The sequence below is a fragment of the Equus przewalskii genome, chromosome 16 (assembly GCF_037783145.1).
Source record: "Equus przewalskii isolate Varuska chromosome 16, EquPr2, whole genome shotgun sequence".
NCBI lineage: Eukaryota > Metazoa > Chordata > Mammalia > Perissodactyla > Equidae > Equus > Equus przewalskii.
The window spans coordinates 24638869-24655490 of NC_091846.1; the positions used below are offsets into that span (position 1 = coordinate 24638869).

The 16622-nt window shown below is 33.9% G+C and overlaps 1 protein-coding gene across 13 annotated transcripts in view; it reads left to right on the forward strand.

The window, feature by feature from the left end:
- ZC3H13 (zinc finger CCCH-type containing 13) overlaps nucleotides 1-16622 on the forward strand; it is a 98716-nt gene that overhangs the window by 19088 nt on the left and 63006 nt on the right. For all 13 annotated transcript variants that reach the window (XM_070578840.1, XM_070578842.1, XM_070578843.1 and 10 more), the window contains exon 5: nucleotides 13635-13743. In XM_070578840.1, the coding sequence (XP_070434941.1) occupies nucleotides 13635-13743 (109 nt within the window). The remainder of the gene's footprint in view (nucleotides 1-13634; nucleotides 13744-16622) is intronic.

The following is a 16622-nucleotide window of genomic DNA, read 5'->3' on the forward strand; positions in this document are numbered from 1 at the left end:
GCCAAAGCGGCTGTATGAACTTAACCACTCAGCCATGGGGCTGGCCCCTTACCTAATTCTTTGACTTTGTAGTTGTATCGCTTTTATGATGAAAGTGTTGGTCCCTGTTGACATTCATTTGCATTATCTTACATTTAATAGTTCCAGAAGAACAATTAACAATAGTATTACTAATCATATGATTACTAAGAACAGTTTGGTATTTCTTTGCAGTTCTTAGGGTATATCCTGTTGGGGAAATATCTGTGAAATCTGTCTGTTAGGAATATAAAATCAAATTATTCTATTTTAAGTTACTTCAAACAGTTCTGTATGTGGTTAAACCACAAAATTGATACATAGCTGGGTTGATTCATTTTGATTTTAGTTTTAGGGGTTTCTTTCTGATTTAATTTTATTTTTTAATATATATAGTTTAAAAAATGTTTATTTATGCAAATAAATAAAATATTTTCAGGGGGCTGGCCTGGTGGCGCAGCCGTTAACTTCTCACGTTCCGCTTCTCGGCCGCTCAGGGTTCTCCAGTTCGGATCCCAGGTGAGGACATGGCACCGCTTGGCATGCCATGCTGTGGTAGGCGTCCCACATATAAAGTAGAGGAAGATGGGAACGGATGTTAGCTCAGGGCCAGTCTTGCTCAGCAAAAAGAGGAGGACTGGCAGTAGTTAGCTCAGGGCTAATCTTCCTCAAAAAAGTATTTATGTAGGGGTATTTCTTCTTTTTCTTAGATAAAAGGCAGCATACCGTATACATTTTTCTTTACCTTTACATTTGTCTTTACCTTCCTTTTTTACTTAACATTATATCCAGCAGACCATTCCATAGGAATACATAGAGATATTTCTTAAGCTTTTTACGTTTACATAATATTGCATTGTGTGCACGTGCTATATTTGTTTAGCCAGTCTTCTACTGGCAGACTTTTAGGTTTTTTCATTCTTGCTACTACAGATAGAACTGTAATGAATTGCTTTGTGCACTTGGATTTGTTTTTTGGGTGCGTGTATTTTTTTAGTTTATCTTAGGGATAGATAAATCTCTAGAATGGAATTGCTGTGTCAGGGTAAATGCCTGTGTAATTTTGCTAAATAACGACAGATTCCTTTTTCAGAGCCATACCGTTTTGCATTGTTTCCAGCAGCATATGACAGTGCCTGTTTCTCCTCTGCTTCATTAGCATATGTTGTCAGATTTTTCCATTTTTGCCATTTTGATAGGAAAAAATGGTGTATCAGTATAATTTATATGTTTCTCTTATGAGTGAGGTTGGACATCATATATTTAAGGGGCATTTTCTGTGAATTCTCTTCATATCTCCTGCCTATTTTTCCACTTTTTTGTTGGTCTTTTTCCTCTTTCTTTTTAGAATCTCTATGTTTTAAGGATAATAACCTTTCATTTATGATACCAGGTGCAGATAATTTCCTCATTTTGTTGTTTGTCTTTTTTTTAGTTTTTAATACTTTATTTTTTAGAGTTTTAGGTTCATAGCAAATTTGAGCAGAAGGTACAGAGATTTCTTATATCCCCGTGGCCCCTACATACTCACAACCTCCCCCACTATCAACATCCCAAACCAAAGTGATAGCTTCCTTTTTTTTTTTTAATACATATATAGAGATAGATAGATTGATTGATTTTTATTTTCCTGGTGAGGAAGATTGGCCGTGAGCTAACATCTGTGCCAATCCTTCTCCACCCTGTATATGGGACACCACCACAGCATGGCTTGATGAGCAGTGTGTAGGTCTGTGCCCGGAATCCGAACCCATGAACCCTGGGCCACTGAAGCGGAGTGCACAAACTTCACCACACCACCAGGCCGGCCCCACAAAGTGATAAATTTCTTAAAATCAGTGAACCTATATTCATACATCATTATCACCCAAAGTTTGTACTTTTCATTAGGGTTTATTCTTGGTGTTGTACATTCTTTGAGATTAGACAAATATATAATGACATGTGTCTACCATTATAGTATACAGAATAGTTTTACTGCCCTGAAAATCCTCTGCGCCTATTCATTCTTCTTTCCCCCATCTCCTGGTAACCGCTGATCCTTTTACTGTCTCCATAGTTTTGCCTTTTTCAGAATGTTGTATAATAGGAATCATACAGGATGCAGCCTTTTTTTGATTGGCTTCTTTCACTTAGTAATATACATTTAAGGTTCTGCCATGTCTGTTTATGGCTTACTGGCTCATTTCTTTTGATCACTGACTAATGTTCCTGGATGTACCACAGTTTATCTGTTCATCTATTGAAGGACATCTTGCTTCCAAGTTTTGGCAGTTATGAATAAAGCTGCTATAAATATCTGTGTGCTGATTTTTGTGTGTACACAAGTTTTCAGTTCATTTGGGTAAATACCAAGGAACGGCACAATTGTAGGATTGTATGGTGTAATCATGTTTAGTTTTGTAAGAAACTGCCAAACTGTCTTACCGAGTGGCTTTAACATTTTGCTTTCCCTCCAGCAATGAATGAGAGTTCCTGTTGCTCCACATTCTCACTAGCATTTGATATTGTCAGTGTTCCAGATTTTGGTCATTCTCAAAGGTGTGTAGGGGTGTTTCGTTGTTGTTTTAATTTGCATTTCCCTCATGACATATTATGTCAATCATCTTTTCATATGTTTATTTTCTTCTGTATATCTTCTTTGGTGAGGTGTCCGTTTAGACAGTCTTTTGCCCATTTTAGAATCACATCAATTGTTTTCTTGTTGTTGAGTTTTAAGAGTTCTTTGTATGTTTTGAAAAACAATTTTTTTATGAGATGTGTCTTTTGTAAATATTCTTCGAGTCTGTGGCTTGTCTCCTCATTCTCTTGACTATCTCTTTCACAGAGTGGAAGTTTCTAGTTTTATTGAAGTCGAGTTTATTGATTATTTCTTTCATGGATTTTGCCTTTGGTGTTTTATCTAAAAAGTAATCGCCATACCCACTCTCATATCTCTGTTACCTTCTAGGAGTTTTATAGTTTGGCATTTTATATTTAGGGCTCTGATCCATTTTAAGTTAATTTTTGTGAATAGTATAAGATCTGTGTATAGATTCACTTTTCTGCACTTGGATGTCCATTTGTTCTAGCACCATTTGTTGAAAAGGCTATCCTTTCTCCATTGTATTGCTTTTGCTCCTTTGTCAAAGATCAGTTGACTATGTTTGTATGGGTTTATTTCTGGACTCTTTGTTCTACTGATCTTTTGTCTGTTCTTTCACCAGTTACACAATATCTTGATTACTGTAGCCTTTTAATAAGTCTTGAAGTAAAGTAGTATCAGTCCTCCAACTTTGTTCTTCTCCTTCAGTATCGTCTTAGCTGTTTTGGGTCTTTTGCCTCCCTGTATAAATTTTGCCTCCCCGTATAAATTTTAGAATCAATTTGTTGATATTCACAAAAATAACTTGCTTGGATTTTGATTGGGGTTATGGTCATGCACCACGTAACATTTCAGTCAGTGACGGATCACGTATAATGACAGTGGTCCCATAAGACCATATAGCCTAGGTCTGTAGTAGGCTATACAATCTAGGTTTGTGTAAGTACACTCTGATGTTTGCACAATGACAGAATCACCTAATGACACATTTCTCAGAAAGTATCCCCATCATTAGGTGATGCGTGACTGTACAATGAATCAATAGATCAAGTCAAGAAGAACTGACATCTTGACAATATTTATTCTTCCTAGCAGACATTGTATGATGTCTGTTCTTTTATAAGTGTGTTTTATGGTCCAGAATGTGGTCCGTCTTGGTGAATGTTCCATGCAAGCTTGAGACAAATGTATATTTTGCTGTCATTGGATGAAGGAGTTTGTAGATGTCAGTTATATCCAGTAGATTGATGATGCTTTTGAGTTCAACTGTGTTCTTACTGATTTTCTGCTTGCTAGATCTATCCATTTCTGATAGAGGGGCATTCGAGTCTCCAACAGTAATAGTGGATCATGTATTTCTCCTTGCAGTTATGTCAGTTTTTACCTCATGTATTTTGATACTCTGTTTTTAGGTGTCTATATATTTAGGATTGTTATATCTTGAAGAATTGACCCCTTTGTCATTATGTAACACCCCTTTTTGACCCTGATAACTTTCCTTGCTGTGAAGTCTGCTCTGTTTGAAATTAATAGCTACTGTCACTCTCTTTTGATTAGTATTAGCACACTTTATCTTTCTCCGTCCCTTTCCTTTTAATCTATATGTATCTTTATATTTAAAGTTGGTTTCTCATAGACATCATATAATTGGGTGTTGTTTTTTGATTCACTGACAATCTCTGTGTTTTAATTGGTGCGTTTAGTCCATTGATGTTTAAACTAATTATTGATATAGTTAAATTACTATCTACTATTTTTATTACTGTTTTCTGTTGTTACCATTGTTCTTTGCTCCTGTTTTTTGTCCTTCTCTTTTTGTGCCTCATATGGTTTGAATTGAGCATTTTGTATTACACTTTTTTTTCTCCCTTCTTAGCATATCAATTATACTTATTTTTACTTTTTTTAGTGGTTGCCCTAGAGTTTGCAATGTACCTTTACAGCTAATTCAAGTCTTCTTTCAGATAGCGTTATAGTGCTTCACACGTAGTCCAAGTACTTTATAATAACAAAATATTCCTAATTCTTTGGTCTTATATCTTAAGTGGTATTGGGATTTTCTGCTCTTTAAGTTTGGTAGAATTCCCATGTGAAACTAACTCAGTCTGGTACTATTTTATGACATGAGTTCTTTAACTACTTTATTTTTTTCAGTGGAAATTAGTAGACTTTTGACTTTTGTCGAAGTCAAGTTTGGCAAATTGTATTTTTCTAGAAAACTATTTCATCTATATTTTTAAACTGGTTTGCGTAGAGTTGTGTGAAGAAATCTCATGTTTTTCTTCATTTTTCTCTATTCTAATGGCTGTTTTCATTTTGTCATATCTGATTTTGAATACTTCTTCATTAGGTTAGCCAGTGGTATATTTTCAAAGAATCAGCTTTTGAATTTATATATTAGTTCTTTCTTTCTCTTTTCTAACACATTTATTTCTGTTTTTTTCTTTATTAATTCCTTCTTTGGTTTACTGTATTCCTTTTCTTTGTTGAATTGGTTGAGCATTTATTTTATTTATATTCATATTTAGTGCTATAAACTTTTCTTTGATAACTGCTTTAGCTGAATTCCATAGGTCTTATGTGTCATGTTTTCATTATCCTTATTTTCAGGAAATTCTCCTCTTTTGGTTTGGATGTCACCAATGATTGTTTAATGGCATGTTTTAAAATTTTGAGGCTGAAGAGTTTTTTGCTTTTTGTGTGTGTTCTTTTGATTAAAACAAATTACTTCTCAGGCCAGCCCCAGTGACGTAGTGGTTAAGTTCAGCGCACTCCACTTTGGTGGTCTGGGTTCAGTTCCCAGGCGCAGACTACACTACTCTTTTAGTGGCCATGCCGTGCTGGCGGCCCACGTCCTAAAAGATAGAGGAAGATTGGCACAGATGTTAGCTCAGGGCAAATCTTCCTCAGGAAAAAAAAATTACTTCTGTGTTGTTGCTCTTTATATTTCTGTTTTTTCGAATTTGATGAGATTTCTTTGTGGCCTACATTGTGGTCAATTTTTCTGAAATTTCCCTGTGTGCTTGAACAAAAAGTGTATTTCTATTTTTTGGTTTTTAAGTTCTAAAGTATATCTAAAATATCTGTTGTTTCAATCTCTATACTTTAATACCTTCTACTTGATCTATCTTGGTTTGGTAATGTTTTTAAAAAATATTTTATTGGTAGTGTGTTTTTGTCTGGTTCTCTCCCCATGCCTGTAGTGTCTGCTCTTCGTTACTGTATCAGTGGGTACAGAGTTACTAATAACTATTCTTTCTTCATTGTAATTTTTTAATGCAGTGTTTAGAGATGACTTGAATTGTGTTATCTGTTGAATGTGTTTTGAAGTTTATAGTCTTATTTATTTGTGGTTCTGCTTATTCTAAGACAAGCTAATATAATTTTTGTGATCACTTCATGAAAGAAAATCTCTGATAACCCTGTTATGAGATTTTTCTTCAGTATAGTATACACAAAGTAAACTACAGTTTCCTAAGTGTAGACCTATTTTCTTTACCACCTGTGTTTCTATAATATTGAAAGGATCTGAAACTGCACGTGTGAATAATTTTATAATTTAAAAATGTCAGATTATATCTATTCTAAAAGCCATAGACTGAGCTAAGTTGTTGGGGTAAAGTTCAGGGCAAAAGCAGCAATGAACCATTGTTGTTCATTATTTAAAGTTCTCAGCCTTAATCAGAAGTGTCCGTTGAAAAGTTTCAAAAACATTAAAGTGAGAATCATAATCTTTTTAAAATTAATAGTAGCTTTTAAAATTGTTAATAACTTTGATATAATATGTAGTAGTAAATGACAGAGAAGAAAAATTTGGATTAACATTAATTCTAGAGCTGCTGAAAGAAAATTCAGGAATTTGCTGATAATGTTAGTGTTTTGTGAAACTAAGTATACTTTTAGAGCAATAGGATTTGGAATCATTCTTCTTTAAAGATAAAAGGGAAGAAAAACAAATACCCTTTGTATGAAACACTGAATGCTTAAAAACTTGACATTATATTCTTCTGTATAATAAATAGGGAATTATAATTATGAATAACAGCTTTAGGCTAGTAATGGACAAATTTATATAGATGTTTTAAAATGAATATTGGTAAAAGGGGAGAACTTTGTTGGTATCTAAGTACTTGAGTCATTCTCTGACTAAATGTTCTGAGATAATTTTTATCTATTAATCTTAAAGAAAGTTCCTTCAAGTAATTTTGGAAAGATGTAAGGAAATCCAGAGTGTAAGAGATGTGATTATATAGTATAAATGGAAGAGGTAGTTGAAGTAGATTGTTTTTCCCTTCCCATCTTCTTTGTCTCATCTAGTACATTTAATACATATTAATACCCCTCTCAGTCATTAACCAAGCAGAAACTCATATTAGGGATAAACATAGACTTAATCTTAGGCACAAAGTGTCAGTTGCACTAGTATGGCATAGAGTGGCTTGACCTGGCAATAGTTGTGCATAAGTTCAAGTGGAACTAGTTGACTGTATGTTAAACAACAGGCAGAGTTTGGTATGATTGCTAAAGAAGTATTAATCTTCCCCTTTTAGCATTAATATGGACTATATACTCAGAGTACTCCCACTATAATAAAACTAGATCCTGGATAAGTGACAGCAAATACATTTTAAATGCATTGCTGCTTACATAAAACAGCAAAAGCAAAGAAACAAAAACAGATAATTGAATCTAAGAATTGAGCAGCAAATTTGAAAGCTGGTGGTGACATTGAGTCTTCTACAGATATTAGAACTGGTCAGAGACTAAGCCTTGGGCCCATCTCAGAAGAGAGAATTAGTAAATTGGAAGATGGAACTGAAGAATTTATTCAGAATGCAGCATGTAAAAACAAGGTTATAGAAAATATTGAAGAGGCTCAAAAATGTGGGAGAAATACTTAGAAAATCTAATGTACATCTAATTGGAATCCCAGGAATAAATAGAATGTGGGAAAGGCAGCAATGAAAGAAATAGTGGCCAAGAATTTTCTATAATTGATGAGACATAAGTCTCCAGATACAGAAAGCCCAATACATAGCAAGTTAGAATATTTTCTTGAAATTGCAAAACACCAGAGACATAGAGAAAATTTTAGACACACCCAGAGAAAAAAGGCAAATCCTCCTATAAAGTAGCAACAGAATGATGTTAGTAACAGCAATGGAAACCAAAAGTCACTGGAATAATATTTTTGAAGTGCTGAGATAAATCTGTCAACCCATTGGTATGTACCTAGCAAAACTGTTTTTCAAAAATGAGTCTATAATGAAGAGATTTTCAGATAAAATTGAGAGTGTTGACTACCAGGAGACCTTCACTACATAGAGAATGCTTAGAAGGATATACATCTGCGAGATGGAAAATGACCTTAGAAGGAGGGTCTGAAATGTAAATAGTAAAGGTGAACATAGAAAATGTTTACTAATTTGGAAAGTCTGTTATGGCCTGTGCAGTTGTCAGAAGTGTGGCATTTACTTTGAGAAGGTGAATTATAGTACCAAAAGTGTAGTGTAAATTGCTTTTAACTCCTCAGAATTCATTCCATTATTTTTTCTTTTTCTAGTAATACTGTGGTTTGGGGAATTGACCCCAGATTTGTTGCTGGGCCCTGATTAGTCTAATCTCGTCATAATGATCCCATTCTCCTTGCTAATGCAGTTGATTCAGGAGCCAGGGCTAAATCATTTAGCCTGTGGCTATTACCTTGATATCAGTTATTGATTCAGGTCTGGCTGTGTGACTGAAGTTGCCCTACTCAGATTGAAGGAAAGAATTCTTATTTTGTGGTTGGAGAAGGCACACTGGGGGAACCTCGATTGGTTGTTATTATGGTAAAAGAAATATGCCTTAATGTGAAGTCAACATTAGGAACAGCAGAGCTATGAGAAAGGAAAAAAACAACAAAATTTGATCTATAATGATTTCAGCATGTTACTAAATCATTCAGCCCTGAAGTTTTACCCTCTTTCTAGACTCCATTTTATGTGAGATTGTAGTTTAAATTTATATAGTTTAGAAGATTATAGTTTCTTGTTTAAACTCCACCAAAAACTCCTTCCTTCAAAACGTAAGTTAGACTTCATTGATACTAGTGTGATTTCAGTTCTAAACTAGGAGAAGTGGAAGCTATCTGCTGCTCTGGGAAGACTAGATAAATTTAGTTATCACGTTTTATTGAAGCACATTGGCAAATTAGTATGCCCAGAGAAGATGACAGGTGATGAGCGGTGTGGGAATCATGAAATGTTAATGTGTGGTCAATGTGTAGGGTGCCTTTGGCCTGGTATAAGAGGATGTTGAAGAGATTTAGTAATAGTGTTCAAATATTTAAACGGTTATCATGCGGAAGAATTATTAGATTTGTTTTGCATGATTCGAGAGGTCAGAACTACTTTCAATCAGTAGAAATTCTGGAGAGGTATAAGAAAGTTGTGATCATTGTAAGAAAGAATTTTCTAATATAATCTTTAGAACTCTGAAAATGGGGGCAAAGGGTTGCAACATTGAAGAGCTGTCAGTGGAGACCTTGGGAGTAAATTTTTTTCCAGAAATTCTTCTAACGGAGCACTTCTATAAACATGCAGTGTTTAAGAAGAGATTTTCTACGTGGGGGAGGAGATTGGATTATATTAATTACAAAGACCTCTAACATTTTATTATCCTAGCTGCTAATCTGGTTATTATAATACCAGTTTTCAACTCTTTTAGCCTCAACATTTCTTTTTAGGTCAAATTCTTGGTAATCCTTCTTTACTATCAAATAATAAAATTGATAATGAATATAATCTGCCCCATATGTATAATGTTTAAGAAATGACTATGAATAATATAAAGTAGAAATAAAATGGAAGTAATTTAAAGTAAAAGTCCACAATCATTTGTTGTATTTCTGAAGTGTAAGAAACTTTTAAAACCGCGCATTGTCCTTAAGTTAGGCATATACTTATTTCACAGCAAAACCTGATCTTAATTGACATGAAGTTAATTTTTACACAGTTGGTGAATTCATATATTTTGCTGCAGAAATATTAGTATGTTTGATCACAGGTTGCTGCTCCAGACCCTATTAGCAATATTACTTAACATATTTTGAAATCCTAAAAAATTCTAGATTTTTAAAATATCTGATCCCAGAGGTGCTGGCTAAAATATTGTGGTTCTTTAACATGTATTTCAGCATGTACGTGTCCAGAATAGCTAATTTAAAATACGTAGTAAAGTAATCAGATGGTCGCACTTTAATTAATATGTTTACATTTAAGAGAAGTAAGATGACAAGCCATTCTGTTCAAGAAATACAGAAAGGTAAAAGAGCAGACCATGCTGTGCCACATGCAACGAGTAATACCAGACCCTGTTTATTTGAGCATGATAAGAGAAAGGGGTAATAACTTTATTTGACAAAGGAATAACATGCATAAGCAAGTTATACACTGTTAAAATGGACAAAATGAGGCAATACGACATTTTAAAAAATGACCTGAGCCTTCTTACTAAGTGTTATCAAAATAATTTCCTATATTATGACTTGAGGCAGGATAGTAACAAAATTTTAGGAGAAAAACATATCTTTTAACTTGAAATTTCACCACATATTGAAGTCTGCGTTCAGTCTCTAGTACTTAATAATAGAAGTTATATATGATCTCTGGGCACAGTATCAGAGTCATATTGAAAAATAATAGACAATTCAAAAATTACATAACTTCAATATGTAGGGTAAATATTATGAAATATTTACATAAATTATTGTTAATGAAATTATTACATTTCTGGTTCTAAATCTGTTAAAAATATTCTGTTACAAATTTGCAGATTATTTTGTTTATGGGTCAGCACTACTGCTCTGAAACCCTTTTCAACTAAATTTGTAGTTGGGTATTACATAATACTTTAAGAAGACAGAAAACACAATATATTATTCAATAATTTGGAGATAATGTCCGATAAAATTTTTGATATAGTATGTATTAATGTATATTTATAATGGGTTTAAGCCATAGAACATTTAAAAGTTGCTTGGGATATAGAATAGTTCTTCCTTGATATTCCTCAGAATATATGTTAAGAATAAAAATAGATTGTGTTTCTTCTTTTCCTTTTGTCTTATGTATAAATAGCTCATTTCTTTTTTTTTTTTTTGATCTTTTACCGTTTTTCCATAGCTAGCTCTACTCTTGTATAATCTCTTAATAATTTTTGTCAGCCTCTCTTGTTTTACTCAGCAACTGTATATGTCATTTAGCAAGTACTGCTTTCAACATGACTTCATACCTGAATATGTAAAATTTAGGGTAAATTATAATATATACTAGATTTCTTTAAAAAGAAGACTTCAAAGAGAAGTTCATTTATGTTTTAAGCAGCCAAATTTTGGGGTTTTTTTTTTTTTACTGTTTTGATTCTTTTTTTTTTCTATTTAATTTTTATTGAGTTTATGATAGTTTACAACCTTGTGAAATTTCAGTTGTACATTATTGTTTGTCAGTCATGTTGTAGGTGCACCCCTTCACCCTTTGTTCTCACCCCTCAAACCCCCTTTCCCCTGGTAGTCACTAATCTGTTCTCTTTGTCTACGTGTTTAACTTCCTCATATGAGTGGTGTTGTACAGAGATTGTCTTTTTCCATCTGGCTTATTTCACTTAACATAATTCCCTCAAGGTCCATCCATGTTGTTGTGAATGGGACGATTTTATTCTGTTTTGTGGCTGGGTAGTATTCCATCGTATATCTATGTATATATACCTTATCTTCTTTATCCACTCGTCAGTTGATGGGCACTTAGGTTGCTCCCACGTCTTGGCTATCGTAAATAGTGCTGCAGTGAACATAGGGGTGCATGAGACTTTTGGAATTGCTGACTTCAAGTTCTTTGGTAGATATCCAGTAGTGGGATGGCTGGGTCATATGGTATCTCTATTTTTAATTTTTTGAGAAATCTCCATACTGTTTTCCATAGTGGCTGCACCAGTTTGCATTCACACCAGCAGTGTATGAGGGTTCCTTTTTCTCCACAACCTCTCCAACATTTGTTACTTTTTGTTTTGGTTATTTTTACCATTCTAATGGGTGTAAGGTGATATCTTAGTGTAGTTTTGATTTACATTTCCCTGATGATCAGTGATGATGAACATCTTTTCATGTGCCTGTTGGCCGTCTCTGTATCTTCTTTGGAGAAATGTCTGTTCATGTCTCCTGCCCATTTTTTGATTGGATTGTTTGATTTTTTGTTGTTGAGTTGTGTGAGTTCTTTATATATTATGGAGATTAAGCCTTTGTCAGATATATGACTTGCAAATATTTTTTCCCAATTAGTGGGTTGTTTTTTTGTTTCGATCCTGTTTCCCCTTGCCTTGAAGAAGCTCTTTAGTCTGATGAAGACCCCATTTGTTTATTCTTTCTATTGTTTCCCTTGTCTGAGAAGACATGGTGTCCGAAAAGATCCTTTTAATACTGATGTCAAAGAGTGTACTGCCTATATTTTCTTCTAGAAGCCGTATGGTTTCAGGTCTTACCTTTAGGTCTTTGATCCATTTAGAGTTTATTTTGGTGAATGGTGAAAAAGAATGGTCAATTTTCATTCTTGTGCATGTGGCTTTCCAATTTTCCCAGTACCATTTGTTGAAAAGACTTTCTTTTTTCCATTGTATGCCCTCGGCTCCTTTGTCGAAGATTAGCTGTTCATAGATGTGTGGTTTTATTTCTGGGCTTTCAATTCTGTTCCATTGATCTGTGCACCTGTTTTTGTACCAGTACCATGCTGTTTTGATACTGTAGCTTTGTAGTATGTTTTGAAGTCAGGGATTGTGATGCCTCCAGCTTTGTTCTTTTTTCTCAGGATTGCTTTAGCAATTCGGGGTCTTGTGTTGCCACATCTGAATTTTAGGATTCTTTCTTCTATTTCTGCAAAGAATGTCATTGGGATTCTGATTGGTATTGTGTTGAATCTGTAGATTGCTTTAGGTAGTATGGACATTTTAACTGTGTTTATTCTTCTAATCCACGTGCATGGGATCTCTTTCTTTCTCTTTATGTCGTCATCAATTTCTTTCAGGAAAGTCTTCTAGTTTTCGTTGTATAGGTCTTTCACTTCCTTAGTTAAATTCACCCCAAGGTATTTTATACTTTTTGTAAGCGGCCAAATTTTGTGTTTTGTAATGCCCAGAAAGAACTTCTAGCACTTACTGTCCTTGTGTGTTAGCGTCTTTCATAGTCAGGATTTAAAGTGTTAATAAAAGTGAAGCTGTGATGGGTAAATAACAGTTATATGACACTGATTTCTTTAGTTTCTTACCACTTAGTAAAATGTGATTTGGAGTCTTTATCTTATGTAATAGGATACTTAATTAAATTTTATAAGCTGAATTACTATTGTTTTGTCTAAAGGCTACTGTTCCACGTAGAATAAAATGTAAAACCTTCTGTTTTTTAGCTGCAATATAAGGACTAGTTACCTAACTATGTTAGCTACCATTTTGGTCTCATCAAAATAGGGAAAATCTCTTTTAAAAGCATTTATGAAATTGAGTTTGGATTTATCCTTAGATATGTAGGAAAATGCTCTTACGTTAGTGTATGGCAAGTCGTAGATTAGCACTTACTTTTGAGAGTCTGCTGTGAATGGTGCAGCCCTTTTTTAGTCATTTTTTAATAGTCATGAATCCTTCTATTATATTTTGTCCATTTTAAACTGTCCTTTCCCCTGTGATTTACGCATAGAAACTTAGTATGTAGTATACTTTCAAATGCTTATTAAAGTATTAGATTTGCATTGTGTATTTTAAAATCTTAGTTACTCTTTACATTTACCAAGTTCCTTGTTCTTTAGGAGAATGAATATAATATATTCTTTTCATTGTGGTGCTACACTACAACTTGTCATTTCCTCTACATTGTCAATAAGTGATTATTTGCAAAACTGATTCTTTAATGAAACAAGATGAATGAAGTTAGAAATATTCTGTATTACAATAATTACCTCATATGGTTTTTAAAAATATAGTAATCTGTATGTATGTATGTACTTTTTAGAAAGAATCTTCAAGAGGGAGACATAGGGAAAAGGAAGACATAAAAATCACTAAGGAGAGAACTCCAGAAAGTGAAGAAGAAAATGTAGAATGGGAAACTAATAGAGATGGTGAGTTTCAAAAAATCTTTGTTTATATAGTCTATTTATTTCTTGTTGACTTTGTAGACTTTTTGTGGACTTCAAAATACTTTTCAACTGATCTCCCTATTGTTTCAGAAACATCTTATTGACTTTTTTCTACCTTATTGAGCTATAACGCAGAAAATGGCATATAGTAGCAGAACAAAGGCAGGGAAAACTGTTTGCAGTGTGTTTTTCAACTTATCCATCCTTTTCCCCCCCTAGAACTTTATTGTGCAGCATCCGAGTCCTTAGGAATTTTGTTACATTTGTAAAACTTTTAAGTTCTTCAATTCCAAGGTTAACAAACTTAAATCTAAATTTATGTTTGTTGTTTTACATAAAATATTATAGGTGAGATTTTTAAATCTTAAAGACTTGGGAAAATTATTTCCAAGAAATTGTTGACTTTCATCTTTCAGAAGAAATCCTAATCAGATGATAATTGATTATGATCACGATAATTGATTATGATTATGAAGTGAGACCTGGGATTTGTTCATGAAAAATTAACAAAATCTTCTTTGAGTACTTGTCTTAACAAGGAAGCGTTTATTTTCACACCATGAATGTTCTCTCTTCTCCACTTCTGTGACCTTCTGGAAGGTAGCCCTATAGCCTCACAGTACCAAATATAGAGAAAGGGAACTCAGATTTGTTGAATGCATTGGATATGCTGGGCGTTTTAATGTAACTCATTTTGTGACCTCATTAATTCATTAGCTTTTAGATGACAAAACTAAAGAGTTTAAGAATTTAAGCAACTTCCTCAGCACTAAGCTGAAAACTTAGACCAGGGGTTGGAAATTATAGCTTCTGGGCCAGCCACCTGTTTTTGCAAATAAAGTTTTATTGGAACACAGCCATGCCCATTTGGTTACATATTTTCTGTGACTGCTTTTGAGCTACCAAGGATGAATTAAATACTTGAGACAGCCAACAGCCTGCAAGCCTAAAATATTTGCCACTATATTTAAGAAGAATCTCTGAAGATACAGACTACACTTGAAAAGTACTCTAAATTTGAACATCAGTACTTTTTAAGGAAATCCATTCTATCTTTGGACAGTGTTGTCTGTTAAAATGTTGCTTCTAAGAATAAATAGGAAACTTCCCTTTGATTAGTTCATTGGGATTTTATAAACCAATCTAATACCTCCTACAAACAGTAAAGGCAGCTATAATGTCCCAGTGTAGTTAATTAATTAGTTAATATATTGAAATAAAATATTGCACACCTTGACTGTTCAAGATTGGATAGCTAACTTTTCCTTGATATAAGGGATTAACTCCTAACACACCCAATATTCTTTCTTTTCATTTTAAGTATTTTTGGAAAAAATACATTCTGAAATGTATTGGATATTTCTTATCTTTAAAAATAAAAATTTCTCTATTCCCATTACAATAATGCATGCAATTGTTGAAACTTTAAAAGATACAGAAAAGCCTAAGTCAGTTCTCTCCTTGTCTTAATAGGAGCTATTTCAAACCCTCTCCTTAAAATCTCCAATGCCTTCATTTCTCCTGCTTGTTGTTTACTACAGAGAGGTGGTGCAACTCTTTATCCACAAACTCCCTCAACTTCCTGCCACCATACCTACAAACTAGTCTTTTATTCACGCCTAAACTTTTTTACTTCTCTCTCGTTCTGTGTAAGAGGCCAACTTCCTGCTGTATAAGGTTATATTCCCCTGTATTCTGGGTCTGATTTCCTCCCACCTCTGCAATCTTGTTCATTTATTATACATTCTCTTTTGTGTCTTCAATATCCATCTTGACACATTTTCTCTTCTCCCGTATTACTTTTAGCCATCACCCTGTTTATCCCCACTTCACAACTAAATTCTTGAGAGAGTTCTGTAGCTTGCCATCTCTACTTTTTCACCTCATACTTATTCCGTCTTCTGATCCATGTCATCATTAAAACTGCTCTTAAAGGTCACTAGTAACCTCCTCTTTGCTAAATAAATGGAGACATACTTCTCTTGGTCCTCTATAACCTTTCTGCAGCATATGACACTTCTGAGAGCCTCTGTCTTCTTGAAACACCTTCCCGTTGGCTTCCGTCTATCACTCTTCAGACTTTTATCTTCCTGTTCAAGCTCTTTAGTCTTCTATAAAGGCTCCTTGTATTCTATCTGTCCCTTAAATGCGATTCCCAAGGCTTTGCTCTAGACTATCATCAAAAAAACTGAAGTGATTTTACTGTAAGAGCCTTTTATGTACAAATTTCTTTTAAAAGGTGAGTAAATTTCTTTTATAGTAGCTCTACGTACAAAATATTCACATCGCTGTTTCTTGTTTTCTCTTGATTGAAGCTCAGAGATTTTGATCGTTGTGTATCTCTGTGGTTTAAAAGTATCTCTTTGAAGGATATTGAAGCATGGAGTTAGTCACCTCAAACCCCAGGTAGTGAGACTGAACTGGTTTAGTAGACTTAGCTTCTGCATTTTCAGTCTAAAGTGAGTAGCAGTTTTAAGTGGGCTCAGTAGAAATTGGTCTTCACTAGTATTTCGCAAACTTTTTGGTCTCAGAACACTTTTCACTCTTTTTAAGGACCCCAAAGAGCTTTTGTCTTTGTGGGTTATCTGTTTCATGTTAGAAATTGAATCTGAGAAATTTTTAAAATATTTATTTATTAATTCATTTGACAATCGCAATAATAAATATCCCAGTGTATACTTTTATGGAAAATAACTATGCTTTGAAGCAAAAATAAAAATTATGGGGAGGTGGCAATGTTTTACGTGTTTCTGCAGATCTTTTTTAACACCCAGGTTAATAGAAGACATCTAGATTTTCATATCTACATCTACGTTCAATCTGTTAGTGATATCATGTATCATGTGACTTCTGGGAAACTC